This window comes from Mastomys coucha, unplaced genomic scaffold (genome assembly GCF_008632895.1).
Source record: "Mastomys coucha isolate ucsf_1 unplaced genomic scaffold, UCSF_Mcou_1 pScaffold18, whole genome shotgun sequence".
Classification (NCBI taxonomy): domain Eukaryota; kingdom Metazoa; phylum Chordata; class Mammalia; order Rodentia; family Muridae; genus Mastomys; species Mastomys coucha.
The window spans coordinates 58,239,421-58,254,296 of NW_022196900.1; the positions used below are offsets into that span (position 1 = coordinate 58,239,421).

General features: G+C 37.7%; 1 protein-coding gene across 7 annotated transcripts in view; it reads right to left on the reverse strand.

The window, feature by feature from the left end:
• The window catches only part of Dock7 (dedicator of cytokinesis 7), a 206,303-nt gene that overhangs the window by 11,893 nt on the left and 179,534 nt on the right, over window positions 1–14,876 (reverse strand). For 4 of the 7 annotated variants that reach the window (XM_031377915.1, XM_031377919.1, XM_031377916.1 and 1 more), the window contains 6 exons: window positions 12,761–12,892; window positions 11,367–11,381; window positions 3,094–3,219; window positions 1,754–1,843; window positions 1,397–1,633; window positions 912–1,055 (listed from right to left, as the gene is read on the reverse strand). In XM_031377915.1, the coding sequence (XP_031233775.1) occupies window positions 912–1,055; window positions 1,397–1,633; window positions 1,754–1,843; window positions 3,094–3,219; window positions 11,367–11,381; window positions 12,761–12,892 (744 nt within the window). Of the gene's footprint in view, window positions 1–911; window positions 1,056–1,396; window positions 1,634–1,753; window positions 1,844–3,093; window positions 3,229–11,366; window positions 11,382–12,760; window positions 12,893–14,876 lie in introns of all 7 variants that reach the window. The other 3 variants (XM_031377913.1, XM_031377918.1, XM_031377914.1) reach the window with 2 other exon arrangements.

Sequence of the window (14,876 nt, forward strand, 5' to 3'; positions counted from 1 at the left end):
AAAAAAAAAAAAAAAAAGATTGGGGCCATGCCTAAAATCATGAGAAAGACTCTCTCAGCAAACCAACTACAGAGGATGTTATAACGACTTTCAACATGTATGAAAACCAATAGTGCTATCTTATATGAAGATATTATTATAATTTTCTAAATGATTCCAGATTGTTTATTTGATGAGCTCATTGTGAAGAAGCTCTGGAGAAGGAAGCAGCGTGGAGAATCTGAGAGAGCAGAGGTTCATGTGTTAAATACAGCTCTGGAAATGAGTCTTTTTTGAATCATGTGTATCATGTATATACTTTTTTTTTTTTTTTAAGATTTATTTATTTTATGTTTAAATGTACATTGTAGGTATCTTCAGACACTCCAGAAGAGGGCATCAGATCTCATTACAGATGGTTGTAAGCCACCATGTGGTTGCTGGGAACTGAACTCAGGACCTCTGGAAGAGCAGTCAGTGCTCTTAACCGCTGAGCCATCTCTCCAGCCCCATGTATACTTTTTTTTAATGAAAGAATTTTGTTTTGTTTTATGAGGCAGGGTCTCATTATGTAGTCTCATCTGGTTTAGAACTTGTTATATTGACTAGGCTGGCCTTAAACTCCCAGAGATCTGCCTGCCTCTGCCTCCCCAGTGTGGGTTTAAGAGCACATGCCACCACAACCATTCAGCAAAGACTATTTTAAGTGACCAAATTTCTATAATATAAGCATAGGCACAGGAGGAGGAAGTATGAACTGTGGCAGAGATGTTTTTCCATTTACTTCCATTTATACTTCAGTACCATGTGACTAATCCAATACATACTCTTTCTACCTAATTTGCACGATTCTGTCATTCTACAAACATTACAATGTTTCTTCAAGTCCAGTATGTAAGCCAATGGCACACACTCAAGCAAGAAGCACGAACCTGGTTTACAGTTGTTCCTACAGACCCCTGGAGGACCATTTGGAGCATTTTGGGGTCTGCTGGATCCTGATGCGTTGCAAATGCCAATTCCTGCGTCTTTTTCTGCATGTCTTCGATAGCAACTTCAATTGGTGTTAAGATTATCTGAGTAAACAGTAGCAATCAGATCAGTGTACTGACTGAAGGCTACCTACTGAGATTTAAATAAGGAAGTCAGAAGAAATGGGGACCCATGATAAGCTTTCATGTAACAAAATCAAAACCTCAATCCCTAAATTAATAAACATAAAAATCAATAAATACTTTAAAAAGCATAAGCTGAGAATGAATTATCAACTTAGAAGATAGCCAAAAACGAACAAGCAACAATAGTAAAATCCTAGTATGCAAAGAGGGTGGGATACATCTTCTGCTAAAACCACATATAAAAGTTCCCAGTGTGAATATACTAGTTGTGTGAATTTTTTCCTCCACTGTGGAGTTACCTCTTCTTTGTGAGTGACATTGACCCTTGTTTTAATGTAAGGAAAGGCATGAGACGTTGTTAGAATGGTCTTCCGTTTGAACTGTTCATGAAGTTCCCCATGAGCACGGCCATCTAAAGTGAAGGGTGTACAGTACATAAAACGCCGGAGATTATAATTTTTGTCAAAATAAGTGATTCTGTCCTTCATCTCATAGGTGTCGAAGAATGGCTCTACATAGGTAATCTGAATGTATGCCTGAAAAGGGAAAAGGTCTGAATTAACCAACAGTAATCTGGCACCTAGTATGTGTCAAGCAAAACAATGCAGAAACCTTCAAAGGCACAATCACACACCATTATAATGTAATCAACCTACCTTGTTTGGATCTAATTTACACTTGTCTACAGGATTAGAGTCCTTGATTACTTCAAGCACATCCTCTCCAAATCTTTCTCCATAAAATCCCTGTAATGAAGAGGAGGAAATCTTTACACGAATCTCCCAGTGAAGCAGAGTAGGCCCCTGAGGAAGACTCCTCACCAAGACTAGAAGAGTTGGGAGGTTCTCTTCTAGCTATGCCAGTTCCACCCATGTAATCAAATAACAGCTAAGTTTTTTTCTCCAATAAAAGCTCAGGTTTTTACAAGGGGACCTCAAGAGCTGCAGTTCGGGCAATGGTTCAGAAGGAAAAACTAAGACAGCAAAGGAGGTGACCTTCAAATGCAGCCATCCAGGAGGACTGCCAGAAATTATCCTCACACCTCCTACAAAGGGGCTTTTCAGGATTAAGTTTGGGTAACACGGTCTTGGTATTTCTCAAGACCTACCTAACTTATAAAAGTAAGGAGTCATAGTTCGAACCAGTTTATGGAACCCAAAGCCAGTAAAGTCACCTGTAAGAGTCAACACCCGCTCAGAGTAGATGCCAGCCTAGAGCCCTGTTTCACAAACTATTCTGTGTGAATAAGTCTCTTAAGGATCTTGTCAAAATGTAGACTTTGATTTAGAAAGTCTGGGGTTGGATCTGAGATTCTCCTTGGTGACATTAATGCACCTGAGGTACCAGCCACTTGGAGCAAGAAAAGAAAGGTTCAGAAGAGTGACCGGAATGGAAAGATGTAAATATAAAGTCAATATAAAGCAGTCATCTATGGAGGTTTTTTTTTTTTTTTTTTTGAGACAGGGTTTCTCTGTGTAGTCCTGGCTGTCCTGGAACTTACTCTGTAGACCAAGCTGGCCTCAAACTCAGAAATCAGCCTGCCTCTGCCTCCCAAGTGCTGGGATTAAAGGTGTGCGCCACCACCACCCGGCAAGCAAGGAGTTCTAAAGAGCTACTCCAGTGTTCTCCAGGTGTGGCTCTAGTATTTTACCTCAGAGGACATCTGATTGGACCTTGTGAGTCAGCTATTTCCTAGGCTTCTGTTTCCAATCTCATTACACACTGCTACTTAACTTCTCATCTCTTACTCAAGCACAGACAAATCAGAGTAATACTGGCGGGTAAAGGAGCTTAGAAAATATGTGTAAAAATAAGCTCTCAAAAGTATAGCTAATAATAATTTACTGTTGTCATAAAAGATTTAAAGGATGCTATTGTACCACTCAAAAATTCTTATATACCACAGAAGTCATTTATATGACTTACTTAATTAAAATTGATGGGAAAATCTACTTTCTATAGAAATATGACATTTGTGAACTACCAGGGCATTTACCTCCAATCTGTGAGAAATCTCTGCGAGTTTGGTTATTGCAGGTTCTTTGTAAACAAATTCCTGTTCATCCAAATCCCCAAACTTGGTTCCATAAAAACCAACACGGAAATAGGTGCCAAACATCCGCTTACCATCCTAGGTGTACAAAAATGAGAAAATTTAATACAAAGACTTTTTGTTTTCTTATATTATGTTTAGATTGCTCTATTATAAAATTTCTAAAACACTGCAAAAAATTAGCTCAAAATTATGTTTATTTTCAAATAAGGGTAAAAACAAATAAAATAGGCTTTCTTCAATATTCCTAACAAGGATTATGCAAATTAATTTCTTATCAAATGAAACAAATTGGTCTTTCTTTTTAAGTCCATTCAGTTTGGTTATATTAACGTATTTTCCTTACCGAACCAAAAGGTCTTAATATAAAAGTTAATTAAAATATACCATTAAAACATTTTCAAGTCAACACAATCCTTCTCCTTGTCTCTGAGTATATTAAAAAGAGACCACAGAAGTGAAGAGCCAAGATAGCCACTGGCATAGAGTACAAAATCAGCGGCCATCAAGACCCTTCAGAAGCACTAATGTAGAAATTCTTTAATCAGCATCATCATTAATAAAAACATTTGTATGTAGAAAAGTATAAATGAAATAGAAAGGGAAAATCTGAGTGCAAGGTAATAACAACATTTTGAGATGAGTTGTATTTTAAAGACCGCCAAAAGCACCCAGCAAACTTCCCAATGCTCTGCCTACGTATTAGAATTACTATCCTGCTTCCGTTTTATGGTCTTTCCAGTGATATCCTGTATGACCATCCAGAAAGACACAATTCTGTGATATGACTTAACATTAACTATACAGCACATACAATGGCAGAAAAATTATTCCAATTCTCACACAAATTCAGGGAGAACCAATTCTTTCAATAAGGACAACATCTGGGCACTTTGGAGAATGCAGACCCAAAGCAGTTTCAGAAGGATTCTGCAGCGACTCACATACAAACCACTAAAGCATGAAGTTCTTCTTAATTCTCCTTAAACCTAAATTGCTTTATATTTATTTTTGCTATATAGAAAAGGCCAGATGGTATATACATTTAAAAAGTGAACAATAAATGTTATAGGTAATTAAGCAAAATGAGAAACTTTGATCCTTAATTTATCAGTTTTATAATACCAAAGCAAGAAAAAGTAAGATAACCCCATATTCTCATCCACAGTAAGAAAAATACCTTTGAGCCGGATAGTGGTGGCCCATGCCTTTAATATAGCACTTGGGAGGCAGAGAAAGGCAGATTTCTGAGTTTGAGGCCAGCCTGGTCTACAGAGTGAGTTCCAGGACAGCCAGGGCTATACAGAGAAACCCTGTCTCAAAAAAACCAAAAAAAAAAAAAAAAAAAAAAAACCAAAAAAAAAAAAAAACCAAAACAAAAAAACAAAAAACCTTTGGAACTAAAAAATAAAATTTCTAACTTTAAAATATTTTTTTTTTCATTTTAAAATGTAACAAATATTAACTGATTCTTACAGTAAATGAAATCTCTGGGTGAATTAAATATATTTCCCAACAATTTGTATTGGACCCAGCAGTAGGCAATAGTATGCATTACTTTGACAATCATGGCAAGAAGGCACTGTATGCAACACAAGCAAAAGCCCTAAGATGACTGCTTACAAATCTGTGACTGTTAGCTTTCAAACTATGTTTCATACATGAAAACTGTCCTTCTGAAAACCAAAAAATATTAGAATATCCTACTCTAGCTGTATGGCTTCAGAGGCTTCCAGGTTAAAATATTATTTTAAATCCTTAATATCTGAAGATAGTAATTAGGATTCACTTCCCTTAGCTAAACTTTCCAACTCTCAATAATGGTATAATAGTAATTACTAAGTTGCTTCAATTTTATTAGTCTTTTCAGAGAAAACCCATAATGTGTATGTTCCCAAAACACACACAGTCTTGCGATGTGACCTAACTGGGTAGGTACCATGACTTGCTGCCTACATTGGACTAAAATGTAGCTACCCTTTTAAACAAACCTTTTGTATTGATATTGTTATGTTAGCTATTATTTATCTTCACTGATAGAATAAAAATAAGACTTGCTCCTCAAAAGAATAAAATATGAAATCAAATATTACAGAGTACTATCAAGAATAGAAGATTAATTTTGTTGGAGCCAAATAGTTAGGGTTCCAGCCATCTAGAGGGCTCACATAAAAAGGAGGGAGCGGGCATGTCAACAGAGGAAAAAGGAGGGGACGCTCCAGTAGATACGGGAGAAAAAAAAGTTAGATCCAATCAGAAAAGGGAACATATGTGAAGGAAACCAAACCATCCATTCAAGTACTGAACACCTAAGGTTCATCAGGTATTGCAACACATGACTTCACCAGCGAGACAGACAGAGGCCTCATCAAGCAGGTGACAGCTGAGGGAAGAGGTACAAAGCTATTCACATTGATTTCTGGGGAAAATATACTCCAGCTAGAGGGAGAGCCAGTGCAGAGGCTCTAAGGCAAGAGCCTACCTAATGTATTTGAGGAACAGAATGGAGAACAGCGTGGGTGGAGCAGAGAAAATCAATAGAAACCAAGGAGACAAGAGCATCAGAGAGATGACAAGGAGTTCCTGGATGGTGCATGTGCACATGAGTGTGCTGAAGAAGGTGAGCACAAAGAGAGGCTAAGAGTCCGAGTAACGGTATTTTGATTTAGAACTTTCTACTGCTCACCTACTGGCCAATATCTAGTTTTCAAAGCATAATCATGTAGCTTCACTTGCAGAAACAAAACAAAACAAAAAAACAAAAAAAAAAAGTTCCTCCAACTTAATTTTCTTTTGTTTTGATACCTGCTTTTGTTTTGAATAACTTTCCTATAAGTTAGCATTATATCTGAATTTCACACCACTCCCACATTATATATAGCTTATTCTTTATAAGTGGTTTTACTTATGGTTTTCTTAACTCTGTAGGTTAAGATTAAACTAGGCACCAGCAAAGAAAACTGCATTCCATGTCAAACATATTTACATCTGTTCTAGCTTTGTTTTCTTTGTAAGGAAGGAGCTTGGTGGGATAGCATGCACTTGGACCAGGACACTTGGCTGTGTCCCACATTCCCTGACTTCCACACAAGCATGTCAGTACTGGACACAGTGCTCATCCCCTTTCCCTTCTGTTAGGCCTAGTCTTTCTAAAGACTAGTTGTCAGATTCTTTTGGCCAAGATTTCTACTTGGGAACATATTAAATGGAACGTCTTATTAACTGATTTTTTTGAGGGGTTGATCCAGTGCCTTCCATGCCCTGGTAAACACTCTAGCAATGGATGGCATCTCATCCCTTTTTCTTTTTCATTTTCTATGTTGAGATAAGACTTTGCTAAAGGGCTGGTGAGATGGCTCAGCAGGTAAGAGCACCAACTGCTCTTTGGAAGGTCATGAGTTCAAATCCCAGCAACCACATGGTGGCTCACAACCACCAGTAATGAAATCTGACACCCCCTTCTGGTGCATCTGAAGACAGCTACAGTGTACTCATTCATAATAAGAAATAAATCTTTAAAAAAAAAAAAAAAAGACTTTGCTAAAATTTCCAGATTGGCCTCAGACATGTGATCCTTTTGCCCCCTCCTCTGGAATGGGTGGGGTTATAGGATGTGCCATTGCACTTGGCCTCTTTGCTTAAATTTTATGTTGATTTTAACAGGAACTGGGGATAGCTCAGTACTCCAGTACTTGTCTAGACTTGTCTATGGGTCTGATCCCCATTATATCAGCACCATCAGCAAAACCAACAGATTTCAAGTGAGAGTAATGGTAATGTCAATAGTGTAAACATAGCAGCAATACAAGTGATCTCCAACACGTCTGAGTATTTGCTGTGTCATAAATACTTTATATGTATTATATTAACTTTCTTTTCTTTTTAGTTTTTTAGTCTATGCTGGCCTTGAACTCCCAATCATCCTGCTTTGGTCTACAGACAGCTGAACCTATAGACATACAACAGCATGCCCAGCCTACATGTACTACATTAATAGTTGGCAGAATTCTGTGACTAGTACCACTATTTTGATCCTCATCTTACAGATGAAACAAAACAAAACAAAACAAAATGAAAAAAATACCCAACAATTTCTGGCATTTTATGTGACACCCAAATCAAAACTTTGCTTCAGCTACATTTTCCCATAATCCACTCACAAATAGAAACCTGAGGACTCAACAACGGTTTAAAGCAGGCTTTCATGTAGTCCAGAGTAGCCTAGAACTCCCTATGTAGCCAAGACTGGCCTTGAACCCTTGATCTCCCAGCCTCAGCCTCCTCCTGACCCTGTGATTAAAAGCACGTGCCACCAAGCCTGCTGAGTAATACACTATAGGGTTACTTCTCCTTCTGTTTGCTTTATCTCTACATTACAGTGCCATCCTCTACCATAACTCTCTTGTATAATCCAATGTAAAAATCAAGTGGTAGTTTAACAGGCATGCTCATCTCAGATTCAGCCTAACCAGTTTCTAATCTGAAGTTCAATCCTAGTCATTATATATCTCTATCCCCAGAAAAAATGTCATATCTAATATCATCTACAGTTTGCTGACCACAGAGCCAGCAGAGGCAGCAAAACAAAACAGTATAGCAAGGTCCTACTAGATCCACCTTCCAGTCTGTCACCAGGCAGACAGCAACTCTACAAAGCACTTCTGAGAACACACAGTTCTTCCCACTCAATGGCCCTGTAGCCAGCATACCTAGTGTCTTGTTCCAGAGTTAAAGCCCATGAGTGCTTTCTACCCTCTACCCATTCTCTCTCTCTCTCTCTCTCTCTCTCTCTCTCTCTCTCTCTCTCTCTCTCCTCTTTTATCACACATCCTCCCCTGCAACCTGAAAGTATCCTATGCTCCACCCTCAAAACATAACAAACAAAACAAAAACACTCCTTGTTTAGGTTCATTCCTCTCCTCTTCTGTAATTAGCTGTTTCTAATTCTGCATTCATTTTATTTACTTAAATAAATTATAATATTTAAATTCAACAATAGTAAAGAAGCCAGAACTGTAGTCAGTGTTTCTGAACTCACAAAAACCAAAGCATTAACTCACATTTATGTTTATCCAACTTAGTGATGAGTTTAAGGCAATCATTTTAGATACTTCTAGGTCAAAGCATAGGGGATATAGATGTCTTCAGTACTGTATCCGAGTTTATCTTTATAATGTTAACTTTTCTCCCTAGTTGTTCTGGGTACCAAAGATACATGGAGTAGAGAGCGGCCATCTCTCTAAAGGGAGAGGATATGGTTTATTTTATTTTATTTTATTTTATTTTATTTTATTTTATTTTATTTTATTTTATTTTTTTGGTATTTTTGAGACAGGGTTTCTCTGTGTAGCCTTGGCTGTCCTGGAACTTTTTGTTTGTTATGTTTTGAGGGTGGAGCATAGGATACTTTCAGGTTGCAGGGGAGGATGTGTGATAAAAGAGGAGAGAGAGAGAGAGAGAGAGAGAGAGAGAGAGAGAGAGAGAGAGAGAGAATGGGTAGAGGGTAGAAAGCACTCATGGGCTTTAACTCTGGAACAAGACACTAGGTATGCTGGCTACAGGGCCATTGAGTGGGAAGAACTGTGTGTTCTCAGAAGTGCTTTGTAGAGTTGCTGTAGACCAGGCTGGCCTCAAACTCAGAAATCCGCCTGCCTCTGCCTCCCAAGTGCTGGGATTAAAGGCGTGCGCCACCACCGCCCGGCCTATTTTTAATAGAGAAATGTTATGTGACTATGTTATCAATACTTGAATAGAGTTGTTTTGAAAAAAATGAGTTTACGGTGATAAATTTCTTCAAGCAGATTGATAACTATTTGGCAAATGAAAAAATACATCTTTTAAAAATAAATGGATGGGGCTGGAGAGATGGCTCAGTGGTTAAGAGCCCTGACTGCTCTTCTGAAGGTCATGAGTTCAAATCCCAGCAACGACATGGTGGCTCACAACCATCCATAATGAGATCAGACTCTTCTTCTGGAGTGTCTTACATAAAAATAATAAATAAATAAATAAATAAATAAAAATAAATGGATATACATAAAATGTGAAATGTTCATCAAATTTTCACACAGAAATTAATTTTTTCTTTTAAAAATATTTTAAGTACACCATAGAAAATGGTTTATTTCATATTATTTAGAGAACAGTAAATGGGCTTTGGGAAAAATGAAAATTAAGATATTTAGGAACAAAAGTTGGTAATCAACAGTGGCAAGTTCTTGAGAGTTTCACAATGTGTCACTTGACATGTAAACACTTCAGTAAACTGCTAAACATGGTTGTGAGTTCCCTCCGTCTCTCTCTCTCTCTCTCTCTCTCTCTCTCTCTCTCTCTCTCTCTCTCTCTCTGTCTCTCACCCTGTTTCCTAAAAGCTTTGCTAAGTCAAATAATTTCTACTGAATCAAGAACAGAATATAAAATGAGGTACAATGCAGACTCAAAGAACCTTATACTATATAAAAATTGTCCTTACTAGGTATCAATCCATGAGCATTCTATGAGAATACTAAGAAATTAGCTAAGAAACAATTTTCAGAAAAAAATGAAATCACTGAAGCTGTCAGAGTTAAACAGGAAAATATTCACAAGATAGGAACTTACCACAATAGACAATAGTAAAAGGAGGGAGTAGGTCAGCAACCAGGGGCCAGAGAGAGAAAACAGAAAGCATTTTAATTAGGGGAATTTCAAAACATTTAAGCAGTAAATGGTAGCAAACACAGTTTTAAAATGCAAGCATCCACTTAAGTCTAACAAGTACAGCAAACACCACACGTGCACCAAGTTCAGTTGCTGTGAAGCTGAAGATCCAGCACAGGCAGTGACGAGGATGCAAACAGGGAAGCAAGGCTTACGCAACCATTGCCATGCAGCACAGGATGGGAGGGGAATGGTGTTAGTGTCAAAACCGTGGAGAGACATCGTCCAGGGGTCGATTTAGCATTAAGCAGACTAGTAAAAAACTGCTCAGAGGTTTTAATATAGTCTTAATTTTATGTCTAGTTTTCAGCTAATTCTGTTTCATGTTAGAATATCCATGAGGAACCTTATCCCTTGGAGATGGCTGTGGCAAGACTCTGCATATATCTAAATGAAGCCATAGAAATAAGGATTATATTTCAGGTATTAACGAGGTCATGCACATTTAATCTGGAGGGTGAACGTGGATGTACATGTGATGGCTCATGTAAAGCTAAGTAGAGGCAGGCGCTATTTCAGAATGGGAGGACATCCACTGGTGACATCTGTCTCTAAGTTTTCTTTCTGGGTCTCCAAAAAGAGACTGTAAGGAATCAAATAGAGAAGTCTTCTATATTTAGCCAATATAAGTTGAGAGGCAAAGCTACGCATCTAGTCCAGGACCATATTCACTATTAGGGTGTAATTTAGGGAATTTTCTCCTTTACAAAAAGATGAAAAATTCAATTTCAGATAAGATTTATTTTATATTTAACATTGCCAAATTTAACTACTACATAAAAGGAAGCAAATGTATTCATTATACAGGAATAAACACTACCAGAATATAAAGTCAAAATTCTAAATGCTGTTTTCTCAGTTTCTCTATCTTGCTCCCCCATCTAAATTTAAGTGAACAAAATAAATTTCTTTCCTATGGTGAGGGCTATACCCAGGGCAAAGTGACTCATGATCAAATTAAGAACTGTTTATCAATTCCAGCGTGCCTACTTCCCACCTATACTTCCTTATCTCCATAGTCTGCATCCATTTTCACTGAGAGGATGCCAGTATCATACACAGATGATTTTTCTCTTATACAAAGGCACAGAAAATAGTATGTCCTCTGATTGACAGCAGCAGACAAATAAAATATTTTCTACTTATACCTCTGAGCAATAACATATAAATCGACCTCTGTAAGTGAGTGAAATATGGTTAAGGAAGAAATCTGTGTCTACGTGTTGATGACAAATGCGTCAAAGGATAAAACCAAACTGGAGTGGTAACACAGTGGCTCATTTACCAAAGAATCTCATTAGTGAAATGAGTTTCCATGCACTGCCTAGAACCTCTACATCAAACAGTTCTTAAAATAACTTACAGTATTTTAACAACATTTCTTTGGTTAATGAATTCAGTTGATAAGCAGACAGCAACAGAATGCCCACAGCTAGCACATGTGGGCAAAGCATTGGCATAAGAAATCTGGTCAAATCCATCTATTAGTGTCTTTAACTAACTAAAGAATTACCTACCTCCCAGCCAGTACTCTGTGTAATAAAAAGTAAAAAAAGGGCAAGTCATAAAAAAAACTGTTCAAAAGAACAAAGAGGCCAAAGGAAGGTCAGTTATACGGTACCATACCACAAGTTCTTCTCAGAGAGTAACAAAATACTTAAACAAAACATATTCTATCATCTAAGATCAAAAGAAATTTTATAACACAGTTAGTTGTTCGAAACTTAATTCCTAAAATTTTGCCTTTGAAAAGCTGAGCTTTAAAAGTAAAAGTACTTTTTAAGTCTACGTACACATTTTAGGGAAAGAGAATCTGCCACTTATTCTATTTCTGTGTCTCACTCACATTTCGGACTCAAATCAAATGGATGAACGTTCTGGAAAACCGCTAGTAGTTCTATGTGTTGCAGAATGGATATGTATAATTTGCATTATTGGGCTCCCAAGGCAGATGAAGTTCCTCAGAGCATGTGCATAACTGATTATAAAAAGTACCCATTACCACCATGAAGCCTAACCAACCTTTCGCCACTTCAATATTTTCGAAGATTATAATAGAGTTTCGGCTTAACAGGATCAACTTACTTTACTTTCAGATTCTGTCTACTCATTTATAACAGCTTGGCCATGGTGGTAAGCTAGTGAAGAGTGAGGCTGTTCTAGAGCTTCACGCACGTGTGGGTGGTCAGCCACTCCTCCACTTCACGCACGTGTGGGTGGTCAGCCACTCCTCCACTTCACGCACGTGTGGGTGGTCAGCCACTCCTCCACTGCCTTGTGGAGGTCGTGCATGTGAAGGGAGCAAAATCAAGCACAAGGAAGAGGGATAGAAGGAGGAGGAGGAGGAGGAGGAGGAGGAGGCCCAACAGGACATTTCAGTGGAGCCAATGACTTAGTCAGAAGGCACCAACCACTAATAGTCTATTTCATTTTCCAATATAGTTTAATTGATTCTGATTTTGGTGAAGTAAAGTACTAAAATCACTCTATAATTGTATAAAAACTTGTTTCTGTCATTATTTTTATATTAGAAACACTGGGGGAGAGTTCAGGTGTAGGAGAAACACAGCTACAGCAGTAAAAATACTAAGATTTCATTACATTTTCACAGCATTCAACAAAAAAGTTAATAAATACACAAAAACTTTTTGGCAGCAAAGAAACAGGTGTTAAGTATCAAACCCATAAGTATAATCTACAATTTAATACAGATAAAATTCTGACACATTGCTAAATAGTAATAATTCAAAATTTGACAAAGAAAAAAGTAATTTGGGGATTTTCTAATAGTCATGACCACTTTAGATAAATGGCCATTCCGTGGTATCTGGTTAGGTGTGAGCACAAGGCAGTGTTCAGGTCTATAGACAACTCTGCAGTTCATAAAGTCAGAAGTGGGAACTGTGGTTACCTGGTGAACAATTTTGCTGAATGCTTCCTGAAGTTTGCCATGGATTGTGGAGAGCTTCTTCGCATCCCGATTGGCTTCATGAATAGGAATGAGTACTTTGTAAACCTCATTAACTGCTTCGTACATGCCCGCCTACAAAATAGTATCTGTGAGATACCGCTTTCTTTTAGATCAATGAAAAGTTAAGATAATTAGAATTTGTAAATTCACCACTTTTATTAAGATAATACTACTGAAGCTTTCCCAACAGGTCTAATTTTTAAGCGTATTAAAAGCTGCCAGGCAGTGGTGGTACACACCTTTAATCCCAGCACTTGGGAGGCAGAGGCAGGCAGATTTCTGAGTTCAAGGCCAGCCTGGTCTACAGAGTGAGTTCCAGGACAGCCAGGGCTACACAGAGAAACCCTGTCTCGAAAAACCAAAACCAAAACCAAACCAAAACAAAAAAACCCCCATAAAAACAAAAAACAAAAAACCCCCAAACCCACCAAACCAAACAAACAAAAAATCTTAAATGCCAATTTTATGTACTGTATCATTTCCTCTGAAAGGACTCAAATGGGTATGTTTTTTTACTCTATACATCCATCAATATTTATGATGATGTATAATTCGAATTGGACATCCTGTTCTTGTCTTTCTTATAATGACTTCACTAAGGTAAATATGGATATGTGCATATAAACTCTTGAAAACGAGTTCTGAGAACTGCAAGAAATTCAATTATTATATAGGTAACAGATCTCCTATTCTCTTAAAATCAGAGCATTTGTAGCCTCTGGAAAAACCTAAACCATTTCTCTTTCTAAAATTGTAAGTTGGCATAGGAAGCTGCTTACTAGAATTTCTTGGGAAGTCTTTAAATAACTTGATCTTTAAAGACATACAGGTTTTGGCATGTTGGCACTGGGGCTGCATTTTATCCTAGCAGATAGCACTGTAATGGGAGGAGAGAGCAGCTTCCCAGGGTATCACAGATCAGCACATGTGCTTTCCCATGGATAAGACTTCCATGATCACAGGACGATCTTTAAGCAATAATGTAGCTTCAATAGGGAAATAAATTTAGCATAACTAAAATTCTCTAGTATCTTAATTAAATTAAAAACTTAAAAAGAATTAATATATTAGTACTACATAAAAACAAAAGAATTTCTGCACAACAGACCATTAGTCTTTAATCTAGATGTACTTCTGTGAATTACTGAGTATACTACAATACTTAATATATTACATGTATATTAAGACACAGAAAATTACTAAATTACTCTGTCAGTAGCAAAAAAAAAAAAAACCCTCCAGGCTATGACAAAAATGGAATGATCATGGTCCTTAGAAATAGGACATTTTTGAAAGGAGTGAAATCTGAAAAAATAATTTTAAGAGCTTGAAAATCATTATACTTAAACATGAGGGACCTAAGGACCAGCAAGGATAAAGATGGTAATAATGCCAGTGCACTAGCACTGACTAAAGAATGAGCACTCTCTACATATGAGTTTCTTTACCCCTTCTTCATGCCAACCTGAGGTACAAATTATTATTAGATGTGTTTAACAGTTAAGAAAAGTGAGACATGAAAAGACTGAATAACTTGCATCTGAAATAACAAAGCTACTACATCTGGAGTTCAAACTGAACTCGATGCACTTAATCAACACGCTCCAGAACAAAGGGGCAAGACCTAGAGAAGAAATGGAGCTCTAGGGGGCAGAGCAGCTCTGGACATCATCTCAAGCTTTGCTCTTACCCTTTCCTGGTCCCAACTGGTGCTGGGACACTAAGCAGTAAAATCAAAGGAAGCAGGGACTGTCTATCACAGACGCTCAAGGTTAGGGGTTAGGTTATGTTCCTTCTATAAATGCCTGTCCTAGATCCCCTTGGCAGCTTTGGCTTCAGTTCTTCACATACAGATGGGAGGGAACGAGGCCTCAAATTATATAAGCAGGGCAAGCAGGTAAAGGATGCAGGATGAACTCTGACAGGCATGAGCCAGTCCTCCAAAACCGACTCAGAAAGGTTCACTGCACAAGCACAGCTCAACATATAGGGAAAAATTATCTCCAATTCACCCGAAAGACACATTATAAAAATGTGTTAATCTACTCAGATAGAG